The 17,181-nt window shown below is 36.5% G+C and overlaps 1 protein-coding gene across 3 annotated transcripts in view; it reads right to left on the reverse strand.

Moving 5' to 3' along the window:
• The window catches only part of lqfR (clathrin interactor lqfR), a 42,997-nt gene extending 27,504 nt beyond the window's left edge, over window positions 1-15,493 (reverse strand). The window contains exon 1 of one of the 3 annotated variants that reach the window (XM_073959691.1): window positions 14,964-15,493. In XM_073959691.1, the coding sequence (XP_073815792.1) occupies window positions 14,964-15,016 (53 nt within the window). In that variant the 5' untranslated portion in view covers window positions 15,017-15,493. The remainder of the gene's footprint in view (window positions 1-14,963) is intronic. The other 2 variants (XM_073959692.1, XM_073959690.1) reach the window with 2 other exon arrangements.
• Window positions 15,494-17,181: the final 1,688 nt, after the last annotated feature.

A 17,181-nucleotide genomic window follows, 5' to 3' on the forward strand; every position in this document is an offset into this window, starting at 1 on the left:
AAGAAGAGACGAGACAATCGAGCACCTACTATGCCGCACCTACTATGCTATGTCCAATCCTTAACAGCATTCTGCAAAACCGAGCAGTCAAGTATGCCCTTCCTCGCCAAAGGCCTGAGATGGCTCCAACGGGAAAATAACTTTGCAAAACCCCACTCCACGTAAGCCCACCCTAATAATTTTAATCTAATCTTCTAATCTTTAAGCACTCTGTCTATCCCCTACGACTATCCTTTCCATACATTTCTGTCACTTTCAGGATGAACACAATGAACCATAAGCGACTGTCTGTTATGATAGCCGCGCGTCCTTTAACCTAACCTAACCTTCGATGAGGCACATTTCCGCATTAGCCTAAAGGCTGCGATATCTCCGTTGTTTGACCACGTAACCAACCAACATTGTATACTCTTACTAGAAGCGGAAATATTCGCATAAGAACGTAGAATTTTTCTCCTCATAATTGCGACCTGTAGCGTGATTAAAAATTTGAAAAATGGGATGCTTTACCGACAATGCCAACTTACTTTGGTAAGGTAAGATTTTCTATTTTTATTGTCAGGATTTGTTTTTGGAATACCCCTACTATACTTCGCGTAAGAATAAAACGTTAGGTTTTGCAACCTGTAGCGGGATTACAAGGTTTAGATTTACAGCGGACGCACATAGCCAAATATCAGTTTTGAAATAAAGAAGCTAGTTATACACTCCACGTCAGTAGAATAGAACACCTTAATTTTTGTTAATGTTAGCGTATTTATCCCAAAACGAATGAATCTACGATTTTAATCTTGTAGGTATTTAAAGCCTATGATGTTCCGTATCAATCACAGAAAGAATTATGTTTCTAGCTTTTCGCGAAATGATTTTCTGATCATTTTTCCGATAATACTATGAAAAATGGGCATTTATTTTTGGTCATCAGGATAGAACAGTCATTTTATTTTCGTGAATTGTGGAGATATTAACGCCGAATTTTCTTTCAGTCTATAAAGCGGGGCTTTCTAATCATTTTTCACCAATTAAACCATATAAATAATTCCGCGGACGCCGAAATAACAGCGTAAACGGGTTTAAATTGACAGATAATCGAAACATCTCGGAAAATCTATAAGAGTCGCGCAGCTATGTCATATTTCTTCACAAAAAGATAGAATATGACACAGGCAACCTCGACGGATACAATCAAGTGATTCGGATGCTGAAAAGATGGAACATTTTCAAAATAAGTATGAAAAACGTCAAAATTTCTTATAAAAACCAGGGTTTCGGAGTCGAGGTATTTTTGGCTCGACTCCGACTCCGACTCCAGACTAGTTTTTTTTCACGACTCCGGCTCCGGCTCCGACTCCGGCTCGACTCCGAGAGTGAATTCCTATACCACTAAAAATGAATAAAATGTGCACAAATTTTTTAACTTTTTCATATATGTTGGCCTATACTCGTATATGCTAATGTGTTAGTTTTTCCTTACATATTCATTAGAAAGGGCATTCGTTCGAATACATTCGAACATATCAATACTGTTTCTCCGTATCTTACATTGAAAAATAGCTAAGTTAGAAAGTTTGTCGGTTTTCCTTTTTTTGCACGAGTATATTCTGGACGGAATTCTTCCGCGTGAGAAAATCTTCAAGCCTTCAAAATATGTGAAAATGATGGGACAATACAAATCGTAAGGACTGCATGCAATAAAAACTATAAGCAATTCAAGAACAAAAACGACATGGAAGGAACTGAGCTGAAACATGTCAGCTGAAACTGAAAACATTTCATCTAAAAATAATGAAAAAATATCTCCAAACAGAGATATTAAGCTATTTTCTCAATGATTGATGGGTGTCAATCAAAAAAATCATTCATGATGTCATGACTCAGAAATTTCAGCTATGGGATCCTTTGGGGTTCTCAATTGGGGCTTTCATTCCCAAAAGGAATTTTCCTCCCCCAGATCTTAACTTCCATTTTGTGTCACAGGGTATTCAGTAAGATTTCCCATAGAGACCACAAGTAAATATCCTGTGAATTGTCCTTTAACTTAGTATAATATATAATTTGCATATATATTTTGTTATACCTTTCTTTTAAAATAAATAATGATTTTTAAAAATATGTAATTAATGTTATATTTCTAAAGCGTAGAAAAAATTTTGCCCGGAGTCGGAGTCGAGTTATTTTTTTCGACTCAGACTCCGACTCCAGCAAAATTGCTCGACTCCGACTCGTAGACTCCGACTCCGACTCCGAAACCCTGATAAAAACATTGATTTTTCTTCAATAAAATGATTTTTCCGCGAACAAGTCTGCCGTTTAAAAGTTTGGACATGTGCTCCACATTTAGAGGAAGATAATCTGATATGAAAACATCCACTATTTTAATAAACTGAGGGAAATTTTAGCACATTTTTCAAATTGAACACACCCTTTGGACTTTACATTTCATATGTGTTCTTATTTCGGCGTTCGCGACTGTTTTCAATAGTGTTATGTTCCAATAGTAATGGACCAGGTTATGCTCTCCATACCGGATTTTACGAATTAGTCGTTTTTTTAACTGAACTCGCATATGTAAAAGCCCCGTTTTCGCGGGAAAACACAGTCATGGAAATTGAAGGTTTTGGGTTGCGTAAGTTGCTTTTAAAAAGTACTACAATTTCGCTCAGTGTATTAAAATAGCGGTTGTTTTCATATCAGATTATCTTCCTCTAAATGTGGAGCATATTTCCAAACCTTTAAACGGCAGACTTGTTCGCGGAAAAATCATTTTATTGAACAAAACATTAAGGTTTTTATACAAAATGTTGACGTTTTTTATACTTATTTTGAAAATGTTCCATCTTATCAGCATCCGCAGCACTCGAATGTATCCGTCGAGGTTGCCTGTGTCATATTCTATCTTATTGTGAAGAAATATGACATAACTGCGCGACTCTTTTTGATATTCCGAGATGTTTCAATTATCTGTCAATTTAAAGCCGTTTACGCTGTTATTTCGGCGTCCGCGGAATTATTTATATGGTTTAATTGGTAAAAATGATTAGAAAGCCCCGCTTTATAGACTGAAAGAAAATTCGGCGTTAATATCTCCACAATTCACGAAAATAAAATGACTGTTCTATCCTGATGACCACAAATAAATGCCTATTTTTCATAGTATTATCGGAAAAATGATCAGAAAATCATTTCGCGAAAAGCTAGAAACATAATTCTTTCTGTGATTGATACGGAACATCATAGGCTTTAAATCCCTACAAGATTAAAATCGTAGATTCATTCGTTTTGGGATAAATACGCTAACATTAACAACAATTTAGGTGTTCTATTCTACTGACGTGGAGTGTATTTGCCATCAGATTCAACTTCAAACAATATTCACACTTTAAAAGACACTGATACTACCCTTACTGATGTATCAATCCCAAGCAGAGATACTTTTTGGCGAATTTAATATCCCAACCCTTGCGTATATATCTTCAATCGGACAGTAATTCTTGTCCGATAGTGTAATGGCTCTGAAGAAAAAGTTCGACGCATTCCCAAGATTGATTCTCTCACTCAAATGTGTGCATATGGACCGAAACAATGGCTCCCCTCGGATGAACCCAAGGGAACTAAGGTCACAGATTACGGGAATTGCCATGCATCCTTTAGCGCAGGGTCGCCCATCTGTATACTGCGGGTGCCTACTGAGTTATTTTGCTTTTGCCATTCTCACTCATTCACAGTGTACGTGAGCAAAACACGACTGATAAACATCATGTGGTTGTTGTTTTTTCACCTATACATAAACACTTGCTTCAGTTTGATGGTATTCTGTTGGGCGATCTCCATTGCTCTCTATTTGTTGCTTCGCACTCTGGAATACCGCGCCTTTTCATCTCATCATCCACTTGTTTGCGCCATCTATTCCTTGGCCTGCCAATTCTGCGTGCACCGCCATGTGGCATGTATTCATACGCCTTTTTAGCGGGTTCATCATCGCTCATTCTTATCCCTTTCCGACCTATAGCCTATTCTAGTGACCGATTTATCTGATTTTTTGAATTTTGTCGTTTCTGTATACACAAAACATTTTAAGTTAATAAGTTTCGTCACTAAGACCCTTTATCCTTATTTTTCAGGATACGCACAATTGTTGCAGTCCGGTTTAATTTTAAAATAAAAAAAATCTATTTCTTTGAAACAATATTATTTATTTGTATTTTTCATTGTAATACTTAAAGAAACAGATTTGTTTTTACTTAAACATACATATAATTTACTATATGAGTAATAAGTTCAAGTTCTTGATTTCCACCCTACACATCTTGCTGACGGCAAATCATGTTCAAGGGGTCAGAGTTTGACGGATAGTTAAGTCTTTTGTTTTTACGTGGCTGTTCGGATGAACGTTAGTTTGCGCAACATTCTTCTTCATCCTCACCCTCAGATTTACACTCAATATTTCTTATTTATCTATAGGTGTTAGTTGTTTAGTAACGCCAATCTAAACCTTAGTAAAGTCATGGGTATCTTTCTAAAGTTGGGAATTTTGCAACTATCACGATATTGCATCCATGCACTGTAGCAAGCAAGGACAATGAAATTGATGAATACTTTTAAAGTAAATTTTTGGGGATTAAAAGCTGACCTGTATGATTCCATTAATTGATAGCAAATATCAATGTCACCCATACAGTTATTGTATTCCTTCTCGATTATGTGCCGTAGAACTTCAACATACATTTTCTCTTTTTCCCAGCGCTTCTTCTTTCGGCGGTTCACGTGTTTACAGTCCTACGCTGAATATGCAAGAACTACAGACTTGAAACCTTCCACTGAACAACGACAATATTTTATTCACTATGACAGAATTTTTCACATCACCCCTCTTCATGTGCTTTTCATTCGTGTACATTTTTATTATGTTCTTCTTCATTGTACAAGTAGAAAAGATTTCACGATTCAACTGATCTTGTAGTAGTGGTATTGTCGTGAAATAAGGGAGTTTAAGGAAGTTTTTAAAAATGAACAACGAAAAACAAAGCCTGATCCTAAGACTAAATTCATATTTGAAACTGTTGAAGTTTAGCCCTGTAAAATTTTAAAATAAAGGAAGAGCCCCTCAGAAGTTGTCAAAACTTCGTTTTTTAATTCTACTCCTCTGGCTTATATGGAAGGCTTTATCTAACGGGGCACCGACCAGTAACTGGTATCATTTGCTCATCTATTAAGTAATTAGCATTACATTTTCGTAGAATATCTCTACAAGTAGGTCCCACACGCTCAAGTAATAGATTTAATTCCAAACTACATTTGATTGTCTTCTCAGCCGCACAAATTTTCCAACTGAGTCTCAAATTGACTTTTTCTCAGAAATATCACGACTATTGCCAGTTGACTTCAGAGCTCAGATTTACTCGCGAGTGAAAATTTGGGAGGAGTCTGTAAGTTTTTTTTTGGTGCAATTTTTTTGGTGGACGTGTGGCAAGTTTGTTTGAGGATGGGGTAATTTTTTGTTTGGGTGGGGAAAGAGGGCAATTTGCCCCCCTCAACTTGCTCGGATTCAAGAAGAGTTTCACTCGCGAGTGGAATTCGAGCGAATTAGAGCGAGTATCCGGAGCTCTGGTTGACTTACATTTCCTATTGTCACTGGTAGAACATTCGACTCTTCTTTATTGACGCTTTCCTGGTCCGATAAATCGTTTGCAGCTATGGGTAAATCCCAAGTTGCATCTACGCACTTATCATCACAGCTAAAGTGTTCCAAACCTTAATCTATAAGCTGATCTAAGATTCCGTCTTCAGTTAATCTTCTTGAGAACAAGAACAAAAAAGTAAAAATATTTTTATAATATAGTCCGAACACGCACAATTGTGGTACCTTAAATAGTTTTGACGTAAAAATATAAAAAAATCACAAAAAATTTCGAAGTTAACACTTTACACACGATATTTACTATTTATTTTTACTGACGATAATTATTTGATACAAGATTTCTCAATTTAAATAATTTGTAATTAATATCCAAACTTACCCTTTCGACTGATTTTTGCAACTTCAAAAAGTACACTACTTGAAGAACGAAATATATATGAAAAGACAAAATTTAATGACGGATCTTTAAAAGACTAATGAAAAAAGGGCATACACTATGTTTTTATGCCGCTCTCATCACATAATGTCAAATATTGATGAAATTATACTGATTTAATCTTACCCGCACAATTGTGCGTATACGGTCGGAAAGGGTTATGATATGGCCTAGCCAACGCAATCGCTGCATCTCGATACGTTTAACTATATTGATGTCGTTGTATAGCAGATACAGCTCGTGGTTCATACGACGTTGATATTCACCGTCAACGCAGATCGGTCCGTAGATCTTTCAAAGAATTTTTCCCTCAAACAAACCAAGCACTGCCATGTCTGCTTGCGCAAGTACCCAGGCTTCGGAGCCATACATCAGCACGGGTAGTATCAGTGTTTTGTAGAGCGTTATTTTTGTTTGACGAGATGTGGCTTTGTTTTTAAACTGCTTACTTAAACCAAAGTAGCATCTGTTGGCCAATACAGTTCTTCTTTTTATTTCACAACTGATGTCGTTTGTTGTGTTTACGGAGGTGCCGAGGTAGGCGAAGTCTTTTACTACCTCAATATTATAGGAACCAACATCCACAGTCGGTCCGAGCTCAATGGATGCATTGCGCGTCGACACCATCACCGTTTACCGCCAGACCCACATTAGCAGATTCTCCTTCGACCTTTATAAAGGTATCAGTTACTTCTTTTACTGATCGGCCCATGATATCTATATCATCAGCATAAGCAAGTAACATGTGACTATTGGTGTAGATTGTGCCACTTCTTTTGACGTTTGCCTCTCGTATAACCTTTTCTAGCAGGATGTTGAAGAGGTCACACGAAAGGCTGTCTCCTTGTCTGAAACCTCTTTTGGTACCAAACTCTTCGGAGAGGTTCTTTCCTATTTTAACTGAGGACCTCGTGTCAGTTAAAGCTTTGCGGGGATACCAAATTCAGACTTGGCTTGGAATACCTTTGAACGCAGCGGGCTGTCGAAGGCTGCTTTATAATCGACAAAACCTGCTGTCCATTCAACCGAATTTCAAGACAGATCTGGAGTTCTAGATTATGTGGAAAAGGAGCCAGGTGCCACAAGAACAGCATGACTGTCTACTTAAACCATGACCATCATACCCGTAATCTTTGCAGAACAATTTAAATGACTGTCTGACATTTAGTTTAGTCATTTTCTCAATCTCAATCTCTCAAAACATCGGTAATGATGATGAAAATTGCTTCCTGAGGAGTGCTTTATTACTGCTCCAGTAACAATAAACCCGGCCACCTCACCACGACAAAGTCGGCAACCAAAAGAGACCTTCATGGGTTAAGAGAGTTCAAACTAATGTTCTATACAATTGGTGAGGGACTCAGTTCCATACCATCTTTTTAATATAGTGTTCTCTAAATGGATGGCTATTGTCTTCATAGATATCTCCAGGACTTTCCAGTGCATGTATAATAATAATTTTATGTCGAAGTTAACCTTATCAAATCATTTATCTCTCTACTAAAACAGCAAGTCAGTCAATCGTGTAAACAAAACATTGGTTTAGCTGTTTGCATTTTACTTTGTTTGTATTTCGAATGCAATACACGTCGATGGTGACATGGTGCCACAATTAAACGTCACATCATCATCAGCAGCAGCTAATTAAAAACCATTTATTTATTATTTTTATACATTTTGCATATGTATGTATTAATAAAAATATGTGTGTCAGTATATACCTAATAAAGATGTATAAAATACGACTATTTACAACAAAAAGTCAACACCTACCACTCCCTTTCCGTTGAATACTTTCCCCCAAACAAAAAACTTCAATGGGAATGCATTTTTTTAAATATTTCTCACCTCTCCTGTTTTACCTTCACCCTTTCCCTTTATCACAATTTGGTTGTTCGCGTGACGGAAATAAATATACGGCTTATTTCCGACGTTTAAATAGAGAGTTTCTGTCATTTAGAACATTTTAATGAGACAACCAGGTATTGCAGGGTGGGTGGAGGAGCTATTGTAAAATATTTTATAATTATTAAGGCAAAAGCATTAATTTTTAATTCATTGATTTTTTAGAAAACATTCGCTTTGTAATCATATATTTTATTATTTTTCCCAAATTAAAATATTTGACTCTGAGAATATTTTTTACTACTCAACTGGTTTTGAAATTATTTTTAGATAGCATATTCGACTACATCATCATCATCATCGGTTTGCTAGATTTGTGGCGTATGCCGCTTCCAAACGAAGATAGCAGCAGTAATTTCTTAGAACAAGTCAAGTAAAAACAAAAAAAAAATGTTTTTTTTATCACATTTTGTGTTTTGTTTTCTTCTATTTTCTCGTAACTGATAAAAAGGCAATCCAAGTCAGTTGTGTGAATGTGTGGGAATATAGCTCTGGGCAATTAACATTATTAGTTAAACTAATGTTTGTTTACTTTGTTTATTATGAACACTTTTTAGAGTATTTTATTTGAAGTCAAATAGTTGCTGTGAACTGTTACAAATGTTACGAGACTCTCTATTCGACATTTGGAAAAATAGTTTGACATGAGGTGTCAGCGGTTTAGGGGGATGTTTACTAAAATGTGTGTTAAATATTTTTGAACATAAGAAATTGGGCTTGAATAAGCAGACTATAGACTATAATAAGAATGGGATTTTACGGAGGGCCTAAAATTGACAGTAAACGTGGATTTTTAAAAATACCCAAAGACACAAATAAACATGGGTTTCAAAACGTTTAACACGAACGTTCAAATATTTAAAATCTTTTATGAGAATAAAAAACAATATTAATGGAATTTATTGAATATACTTTAGGAGAAACCAAGGAAGGTACAATTTTAATTTTTTAGATACGTAGGCCAACCTATAATCGACAATAAACTGTAGATTTTGAATATATTTTATGAATAATACAATGACCAATGAATACGCATCTCTTACAAGATTTCGAGGAGTGCCTAAAATTATACCGGAAAAATAGTTCTGGGTGTTCATTGTCATCTTGGTTCGTCATACAGTTCACGTTTTTTGGCGTCTTTAGGCCTCCTAAACATTTAACGGTGAACATTCAAGTTTATTAAAGTCGTTAGGAAATGTGGAGCTGTCAAGGTAGAGTCGCTGAACGTATACATCGCGCCGAAAAAAGTTGTACATTAGGTTACAAGCCTAACATTAGCCCGCTTTTGGTATGTCAACCGTCTGGTCTAGGGGACTTTAATGCGCATCATGAGTTTTGGCATTCGGTCCTCGGAAACGACCAAAGGGGTACAGCGCTGGCAGAGCAGATTGATAGTTCTACGTTTTGCACGGACGTCCCTATCAGAATTGGGGGAGAGTGTCACAGTTCGCCATACATAACCACTGTGTCACCTGGTCTGACAAATTACGTCACCTGGCAACGCGTCATTTCTCTTGGATCAGACCTTCTCCCCCATAATTGAACGCCGCAATTTCGTCAGTCATGGGAAAGCCGATTGGTCGGGTTTCAGAGAGTTCACTGACCACCGCTTCAGAGATCGGCCCAACGCTTTTGATGTTCGGGTAGCAGAACGAAACGTTCCATGACATCATCACTGCTGCTGCCGCTCGTCATATACCTGCTGGTCGAATACAAGAAGTGAGACCAAATTTCACTGCAGAGGCAACGGAATTAGGAAATTAATAAGTGGACTGACACTGGGGCTGACTTCCGAAACGTCAGTTGCCTTGTGTCGTGCATGAAAGTAGGGGTTCTTAGATTGAGTTCTCCACTACTGCAATTTCATGCACGACTACAAAGCAACTGACGTTTCGGATGTCAGCCTGTAGCCAGATTAGTCGGTGAGCATAAGCGGAACAAGTGGTTAAATCATCTGAAGAGTTGGAACATTGGAGCCGGAATAAGAGAATTGTGGGCAACGGTTAAGTCACTCTGGAACCCTGGAAAGAAGGGAGATAAGACCTCAGTTACGTTTGGCAACGTTACGCTGACTGAACGAAGGGGTGCGCAAATTATTTAAATTGACCCTTTGTCGAGGACACCAGGAGTGACAGGCCGAACATAGAGTACTACGCCGCATCAGATCTCTTTATGTCGAGGAGGAACAAACACAATTTGCAATGGATGATGTTGCGAATGTCATCAGTAACATTAATCATCCTAAGCCTTGGGGCCCTGATTGAATCCCAAAATTTTCAATCTATCGCTAGCCACTACCCACCCAGACAACCCTCTGTCCATGTTCGATAATCAATTGAAACGTTGGATAATCAATTATATGTGTGGAAGCCGGTCGTACGTGGAATTCAGGAGCAAAAAGTCCAAGCCCCGTAGAGTAAAACAGATAGTTCCCGAAGGTGTGTTATATCTCTGGAGCTGTTTAAACTCTACCTCTCCTGTAGTCCACTCCCTCTAGAAGCCATTGAGATCGAAACGTATGCGCATGTATGTACGATCTTGGCGGCAGGTATCTACCCTAATGTCATTTGTGAAAGACATAACTCCTATTTGACTAACCTTACCACCATTTTCCATGCGAGGAATATTCACATGTCCGTCACTAAATCTACGGCCACTCTGTTCATCACATGGACGGCAAAGGTGGGAACAGAGTTGAATGTAATGTTCAATGGCAGAAAACCAAACCTCTCAGAATGCCACCCTGAGAACTGGAACATGGTGCTTCCTCATGTCTTCAATGTACCATCTACATAAGGGGACAAACTTTCTTCCAGTACAGCAACACAATGTCATGCTTTCGTTGCAGTACTTGCTCGGGTTTTACAATGAGAGCCATCCCAATCACCATATGGTGGTTAGGAGCTTCGGTTGGGTTTGTTTTAAGGACGTGTAGCTGCCGCATCTGGCAGCCACTCCACTCGGAGACCTTGTGGTCCATGGTGATCATCCTAAGGCATGCCAGGAGGGATCTTCATGACCTATGAAGAGAAGTCCAACGTTGCAAAAGAGAACCCCTAGATTAACAAGCCTATCAAGCAGGTACCGTGATAAACCTACTCAACTAGCTACAGAATATCATCGATGAAGACCTGGACCTGGACATAGATCCAGAGCTAACCAGCCAGAAAAATGAACTTACAAACAGAAAATTAAAAAACTGATACAGCAACAAGATACCTAGTCCCCGAAACTGTTCCAACTTTACAGTTCAATCAGCAAGCAATCAGGTGAGAATGAACGGTTTTCACACAGATGCAGTGGCTGACGTGAAATACAGGGTGGCCCAAAAAAGACTGAACGATTAAAAATGGTTATATCTTTTTTGTTTTTAATATTTTTTTTGTCTTTTGCAGGTTATTTACTGGTTTTTGGAGATAAATCATGGCTACATATGTGTAGAAACGCGTCAAAATCATTGAATTTTTTTATTCTTCTGGAAGGTCAATTATTACAACTCAACGAATTTATCGTCGTCATTTTAATGTCCGAACAGCACCCAGTCACAACATGATTAGGAACTTAGTCTCCCGTTTTGAGGAACATGGAAGAGTGTCAGATCTTCCAGGAAGAGGTCGATCTGTGCGCAATGAAGCAGTTGTGGAGGCTGTACGGCAGAGTGTAAACGAAGATCCATCTGTCTCTACTCGTCGTCGTTGTACTCAATTGGGAATCTCCAGAACATCCCTGCAAAGAATTTTGAAGCGGGATCCTAAAATGTTTCCGTATAAAATTCAAATGGCACAGCAACTGCTCCCCCAAGACCATCAGGCACGCCTGCAATATGCTATTCGTTTTAGTCAAATAGCCAGAGAAAATGATAACTTTTTAAACAATCTTATAATGAGCGATGAAGCTCATTTCCACTTAAATGGCTATGTAAACAAACAAAATTGTAGATTTTGGGGCACTCACAATCCTAGGGCATTACATCGGCGTGAATTACACCCCGCCAGATGAACTGTTTGGTGCGGTGTTATGGCTGATAAAATTATCGGTCCATATTTTTTCGAAGATGTGGAGGGTCACCCAGAAACGGTTAACGGAGAATAATCAAAACATATGGTTCCAGCAAGATGGAGCAACTGCGCATACAGCAAGAGCGACAATGGAACTTCTTCATAACATTTTTGGTGAACGAATAATTTCCAGATATTGTGATTTTGCTTGGCCTCCACGTTCACCAGATTTGACCGCTCCAGACTTTTTTTGTGGGGCTATTTGAAAGAAGTTGTGTATATCAATAAACCCCAAACAATTCAAGAGCTTAAGCACAACATTCAAGCAGAAATAAGCAACTTGGAACCAGAAACTCTACGGGCAGTAATGGAAAATGCGGTTAAAAGAGACAATTTTTGTTTGCAAGAAAATGGACACAATTTGAGAGATGTTATATTTCACACTTAAATGTAAAAAATTTCCATGAATTAAATATTTAAAAACATAAAAAAAATCAATAAAAAATAAAAACAAAAAAAATTACAGTTATTTTTAATCCTTCAGTCCTTTTTGGGCCACCCTGTACTTTAAATAACGTCTTCGAAGTCCATGCACCAACTATCGAAGGACTATAACTTCTGGTTTTAAGACAAAGCACAGTCATCTGCTTTCATTATGATGTTGTTTTCTCAAATCTAAATGTTCTTGGATTGGCGGCAGTCTGCAGAACAATCTTTCCGGCATGTTGTAAAGATCGGCACACGTTGTAACTTTTCAACAGCCTAGCAAAACCTAGTGTAACACTAAATAATTGTAGAAATTTACATAAAATCGATAAACTCAAACCCCTTTTTTATTGAAGACGAACCGATCGAGGGATTCTGTTATCTCGGAAGCATAATTGCAATCGAAGGCGGAGCGGAAGCCGGAAGAATTGGTAAGGGTAATGAAGCTTTCAATCAACTACGAACCATCTAGAACTATTCAATAATATCGAGGAATACAAAAATAAATATATACAAATAGAACGTTTTAATCCGTATTACTTTACGGGTGCTAAACCTGGTTGAAAACAGCAGCCTTAAAATCATAAATCGATGTCTTCGATACCTTTTGAGAATTTGGTGTCCAAATGTTATAAACAATGCCTATCTATCCAATAACAAACGTCATAAATTGGAGAAAATAGAAGTGGAGAGGGCACACATTGAGGAAAAATAACCAAGAACTTTGCCGGAATTTTTAAAAGTGCCCCGATTCAAGGAAAACTATACGTTTTAAAAAAAAAAATATTTTTAAAAAATGCTTAAAACCTCAAAAATTTAATTTTAGGGGTCGATTATTGATAGCAACCCAACTCCAGTTGCAAATTTAATGATAAAACTCCAATTTCTACATTGAAATTCATATTTTTTACAATTAAATTAGTAGCTGAAGGTTCAAAATACTGATATTGAATGAATTTTACAAATATTTCTGTCGTTTCACTTATTTCAATTGTATGATATTCTCTTCTGGCAACACAACTACAGTTGAGTTGCTATCCATAATCGACCCCTTAATATAAAATTTTAAACTTATCTTATTCTCGGCGCTAAGTGGGTTAAATCCGGTTATATGTAAAAGTAAACATTCTTAGTTTACGTTAAAGGTATGAATTTTATTTATTTTTCCTTTATAGAACAATTTCAATAGCCACGCAACCTTTAACACAACCTTTTAGCGTTAAGCACACATGAATAACAAGAATATGTCAACATTAGTTATCCATACAACCTCTTCTGTGTCAAACCATCCCATCACCCGCAAGACGAGAACTCATCAACTTTGTTTGTCACATGAGACGTAAACAGACGATATCCAATTACAAAACAATTAATCCACTTTAATCGACCGTAAAATATTTGCGATGAAACTAAGCAACGTAACCAACCATTTGACGTAGACTTCTTTAAATGACAAAAAAAGTGTCAACTAAATATGGAACAAAAAATTGAGAAACAGGTGGTTAAAGCAACATATAAGGAAGACAGCTAAAATGCTTCCAGCAATTTGGGGGGAACATAGTGTGTAGTGATAGTAGTTTACGTGTTATATGGAACACTTGCTAGCTGGGTTAAGCGACAAAAGTCATTAAAAACATAAAAACTTTTTAGATAAGAAAATAAAATAGTAGAATGCAGCAATCACATTCGATAGTCAAGTACATAATAAATAATAAAAAAACAAGACCCAGGTATAATCGCAATATCATAAGAAACTCAAAAGTAACAACTTCCATAGAAGTGTTAATTCACTGAGTCTAGCTGAGGCTAAGGTGCATAAGCCAAGACACTTTGAGAAGGGGAAGGGGGGAATAAGCAGTATAACCAGTACGCGCAAGTGTAGCCACATATTTGTTGTTGTCTTTACCATAACAAAACACGAAAAATAAGCGAACATAAAAAATAAAGACAAGAACAAAGCATTGACAATCTGCCAACTAGCGAGTAGCAGCAAGCTAGACAAACATGCTACACATAGATGGAAGTGGCCGAGACAAAACTTAACGTTAAAGCTTGTCTTTAAAAATCTAGCCTTGTTTTTTTACTTCTTCTTTCATAGAAGTAGCAGGGAAGCGCAGCTCGTGTATGTACAAAAGTTCATCTTAATAATGTTGAGTGTTATGTTTGTCGCAAAAGACTGTTGCGTTTTCTTTGTGCTATCACATTTTGAGTTCGTGGAAAGGAGCTACTTATGTGGCCAATTCAAGTAGTGTTTTTAGTTTGTATATCAGCGATGTCTGTTGTTGGGGGGGCTATTTATGTAGGTATCTGCACAATTGATTTTGTCGATGCGCCATCATCGCTCTATCCGACATTACCTTGACCAGATTTATGACACATATTTGTTAATTTGTTTACCACAAAGCAAGTGAATCTATTGTAAATTTTGATAGGCAATGATTATTGCACCCCTCCCTGTCTTTGAATAGATTAACACTTGTTTCCATACAATTTCACTTACACTTTATCCGCCAATTCACGTACTTTCCACATATTTATAAATTTGTCGACCATTTTCTTGTTGGTTCTTTATTCTTATTTGCTTGGGTTTTTGGTGCTTCCTGTTTGTTGTGTGTGGTGGAATTCAATTGTTGGTCGTAATGCCACAACACAGCTATTTTTCACAAACAAAATATCTTCACACTCAGAAATGAAATCGAATTGGTTGGAATAGCAAATATGAACTGCCACTTGATTCTTGTATTACTCTTGTCTGGTCGTCGTTTCTTCGTTCTTCTTCACTGTACACGTTTCTTTTTTTCTTTTGCTTTTAGCTTTTCTTATAGAATGTTGCTTATCTTCTGGAATTCTCGCTTTATTTTTATTGTAACTCTTTTTTAATATAAAAATCAAAATATTTTGGAAACAATCAAAAGAAATTTTGTACAAAAAAAATAAATTAGTTAATAAGTTTACGAAGAAAAATGACTGACGACGAAATTGAGAAATTGCTTCGCTGTCCCATCAATAAATAGGGATCTATAATTAGCCTTTTGAACATATCGATAATCGACATTGTAAAAATAACATCGATTTATTTCAGTGATTATCGATATTTCTTAAAAATACATATGGTCTGTTCCAGTACTGCAAGAATCTACTAATTTTTACTATTTTTCCAGATAATATAAAGGAAAAAATATTATCGTAGTAAAAAATAGTAGCTTCGAAATAATTGCGAAAAATAATTGCTCTGTTCCAGAACCTGCAAGAAGCTACCATTTTTTACTACGATAACATTTTTTCCTTTATGTTATCGGGAAAAATAGTAAAAATTAGTAGATTCTTGCAGTACTAGAACAGACCAAATAGTAATTTATGGTCTGTTCCAGTACTACACATTTCTACACATTTTTACTCCGATAACCGATTTTTCCTTTATGTTATCGAAAAAATAGTAAAAATGTGTAGAAATGTGCAGTACTGGAACAGACCATTTATGTATTTCAAATGTCCATTCCATGACATACCCGTCAAATAACGCATTACGTTATCCAGAAAAAATCTATAATTTAAAATCTTGGCGCAAAGCTGAAGAGAGAATAAACTGTTGGTTGTTGTAACAGTTGCTCTGTTCCAGAACCTGTAATAATCTGCAAATGTTTACTACTGGTCTGTTCCAATACTGCAAGAATCTACTAATTTTTACTATTTTTTTTTCGATAACATAAAGGAATAAATGTTATGGTATGTTCCAGTACTGCAAGAATCTACTAATTTTTACTATTTTTTCCGATAACATAAAGGAAAAATGTTATCGTAGTAAAAAGTAGTAGCTTCTTGCAGGTTCTGGAACAGAGCATAAAGCTGAGAACACATTGCCAGTTTTGAATGACAGCTTTGTTGGTGCTTGCTAGTGTGGCCGTTCATTTTTGTCATTCATCATGCAACCACCAAATGTTTTGTGGTTGCTGGACGGTTGGACAGTTATCGATAACTGAGAAATATCGACATTCAAAACTGACAATGTGTACTAGAGCTGGCAAACCATCGATATTCCCAACATTAGATATTTTCGATATAATAGTTTAAAATATCGATTACTATCGATATTATCGTTAATTTGTCACCACCATTAATTTAGAAATGAAAATGGCGGAAATGTCTACGCTTTTGTTGAAATTTTGCACAAATAGTTCACAGAAATCAAAAACGAGAAAAAAATTGCTTTTATTTAATAAAAAAATACATTTTACTTTTTGAAAAATTTGTACGTGTAACTACCAGCTTACTTTCTTACATCCACAAAACCGAAAAACCTCGAATTTCTATTAATTTCTGTGAATTTTAGGTTAGGGGTTTTTAATCCGATAATATCGATAAACAAAACTATCTATCGATATTGTATTTTTAAAAAATAATCGATATTATCGATAGTGCCATCGATTTTTTGGCAGCTCTAATGTGTACTGCTCTTAACAAGATAACAATTTTTCCTCTAACCCTGTGTTCACACATGGCCGGACAGTTGAGTTCATGTATTGATTGTCAAAAACCATGGTACAATAAACAGGTAAAAGCAAGTCCCAGCTGATTAGGTTCACCCGTAATACTAGTGTCAAATACAATATGAAGTTTATGAAGTTGTTCTTTTCGTTAATTGTCAATTAATATTTATATTTTTTACTTTCTGATAAACAAACATTAAACACATATTTTTGAAGTTATAGACTTCACGA

This window comes from Musca autumnalis, unplaced genomic scaffold (genome assembly GCF_047663935.1).
Source record: "Musca autumnalis isolate F117 unplaced genomic scaffold, ASM4766393v1 scaffold_1, whole genome shotgun sequence".
NCBI classification, from domain to species: Eukaryota; Metazoa; Arthropoda; class Insecta; order Diptera; family Muscidae; genus Musca; species Musca autumnalis.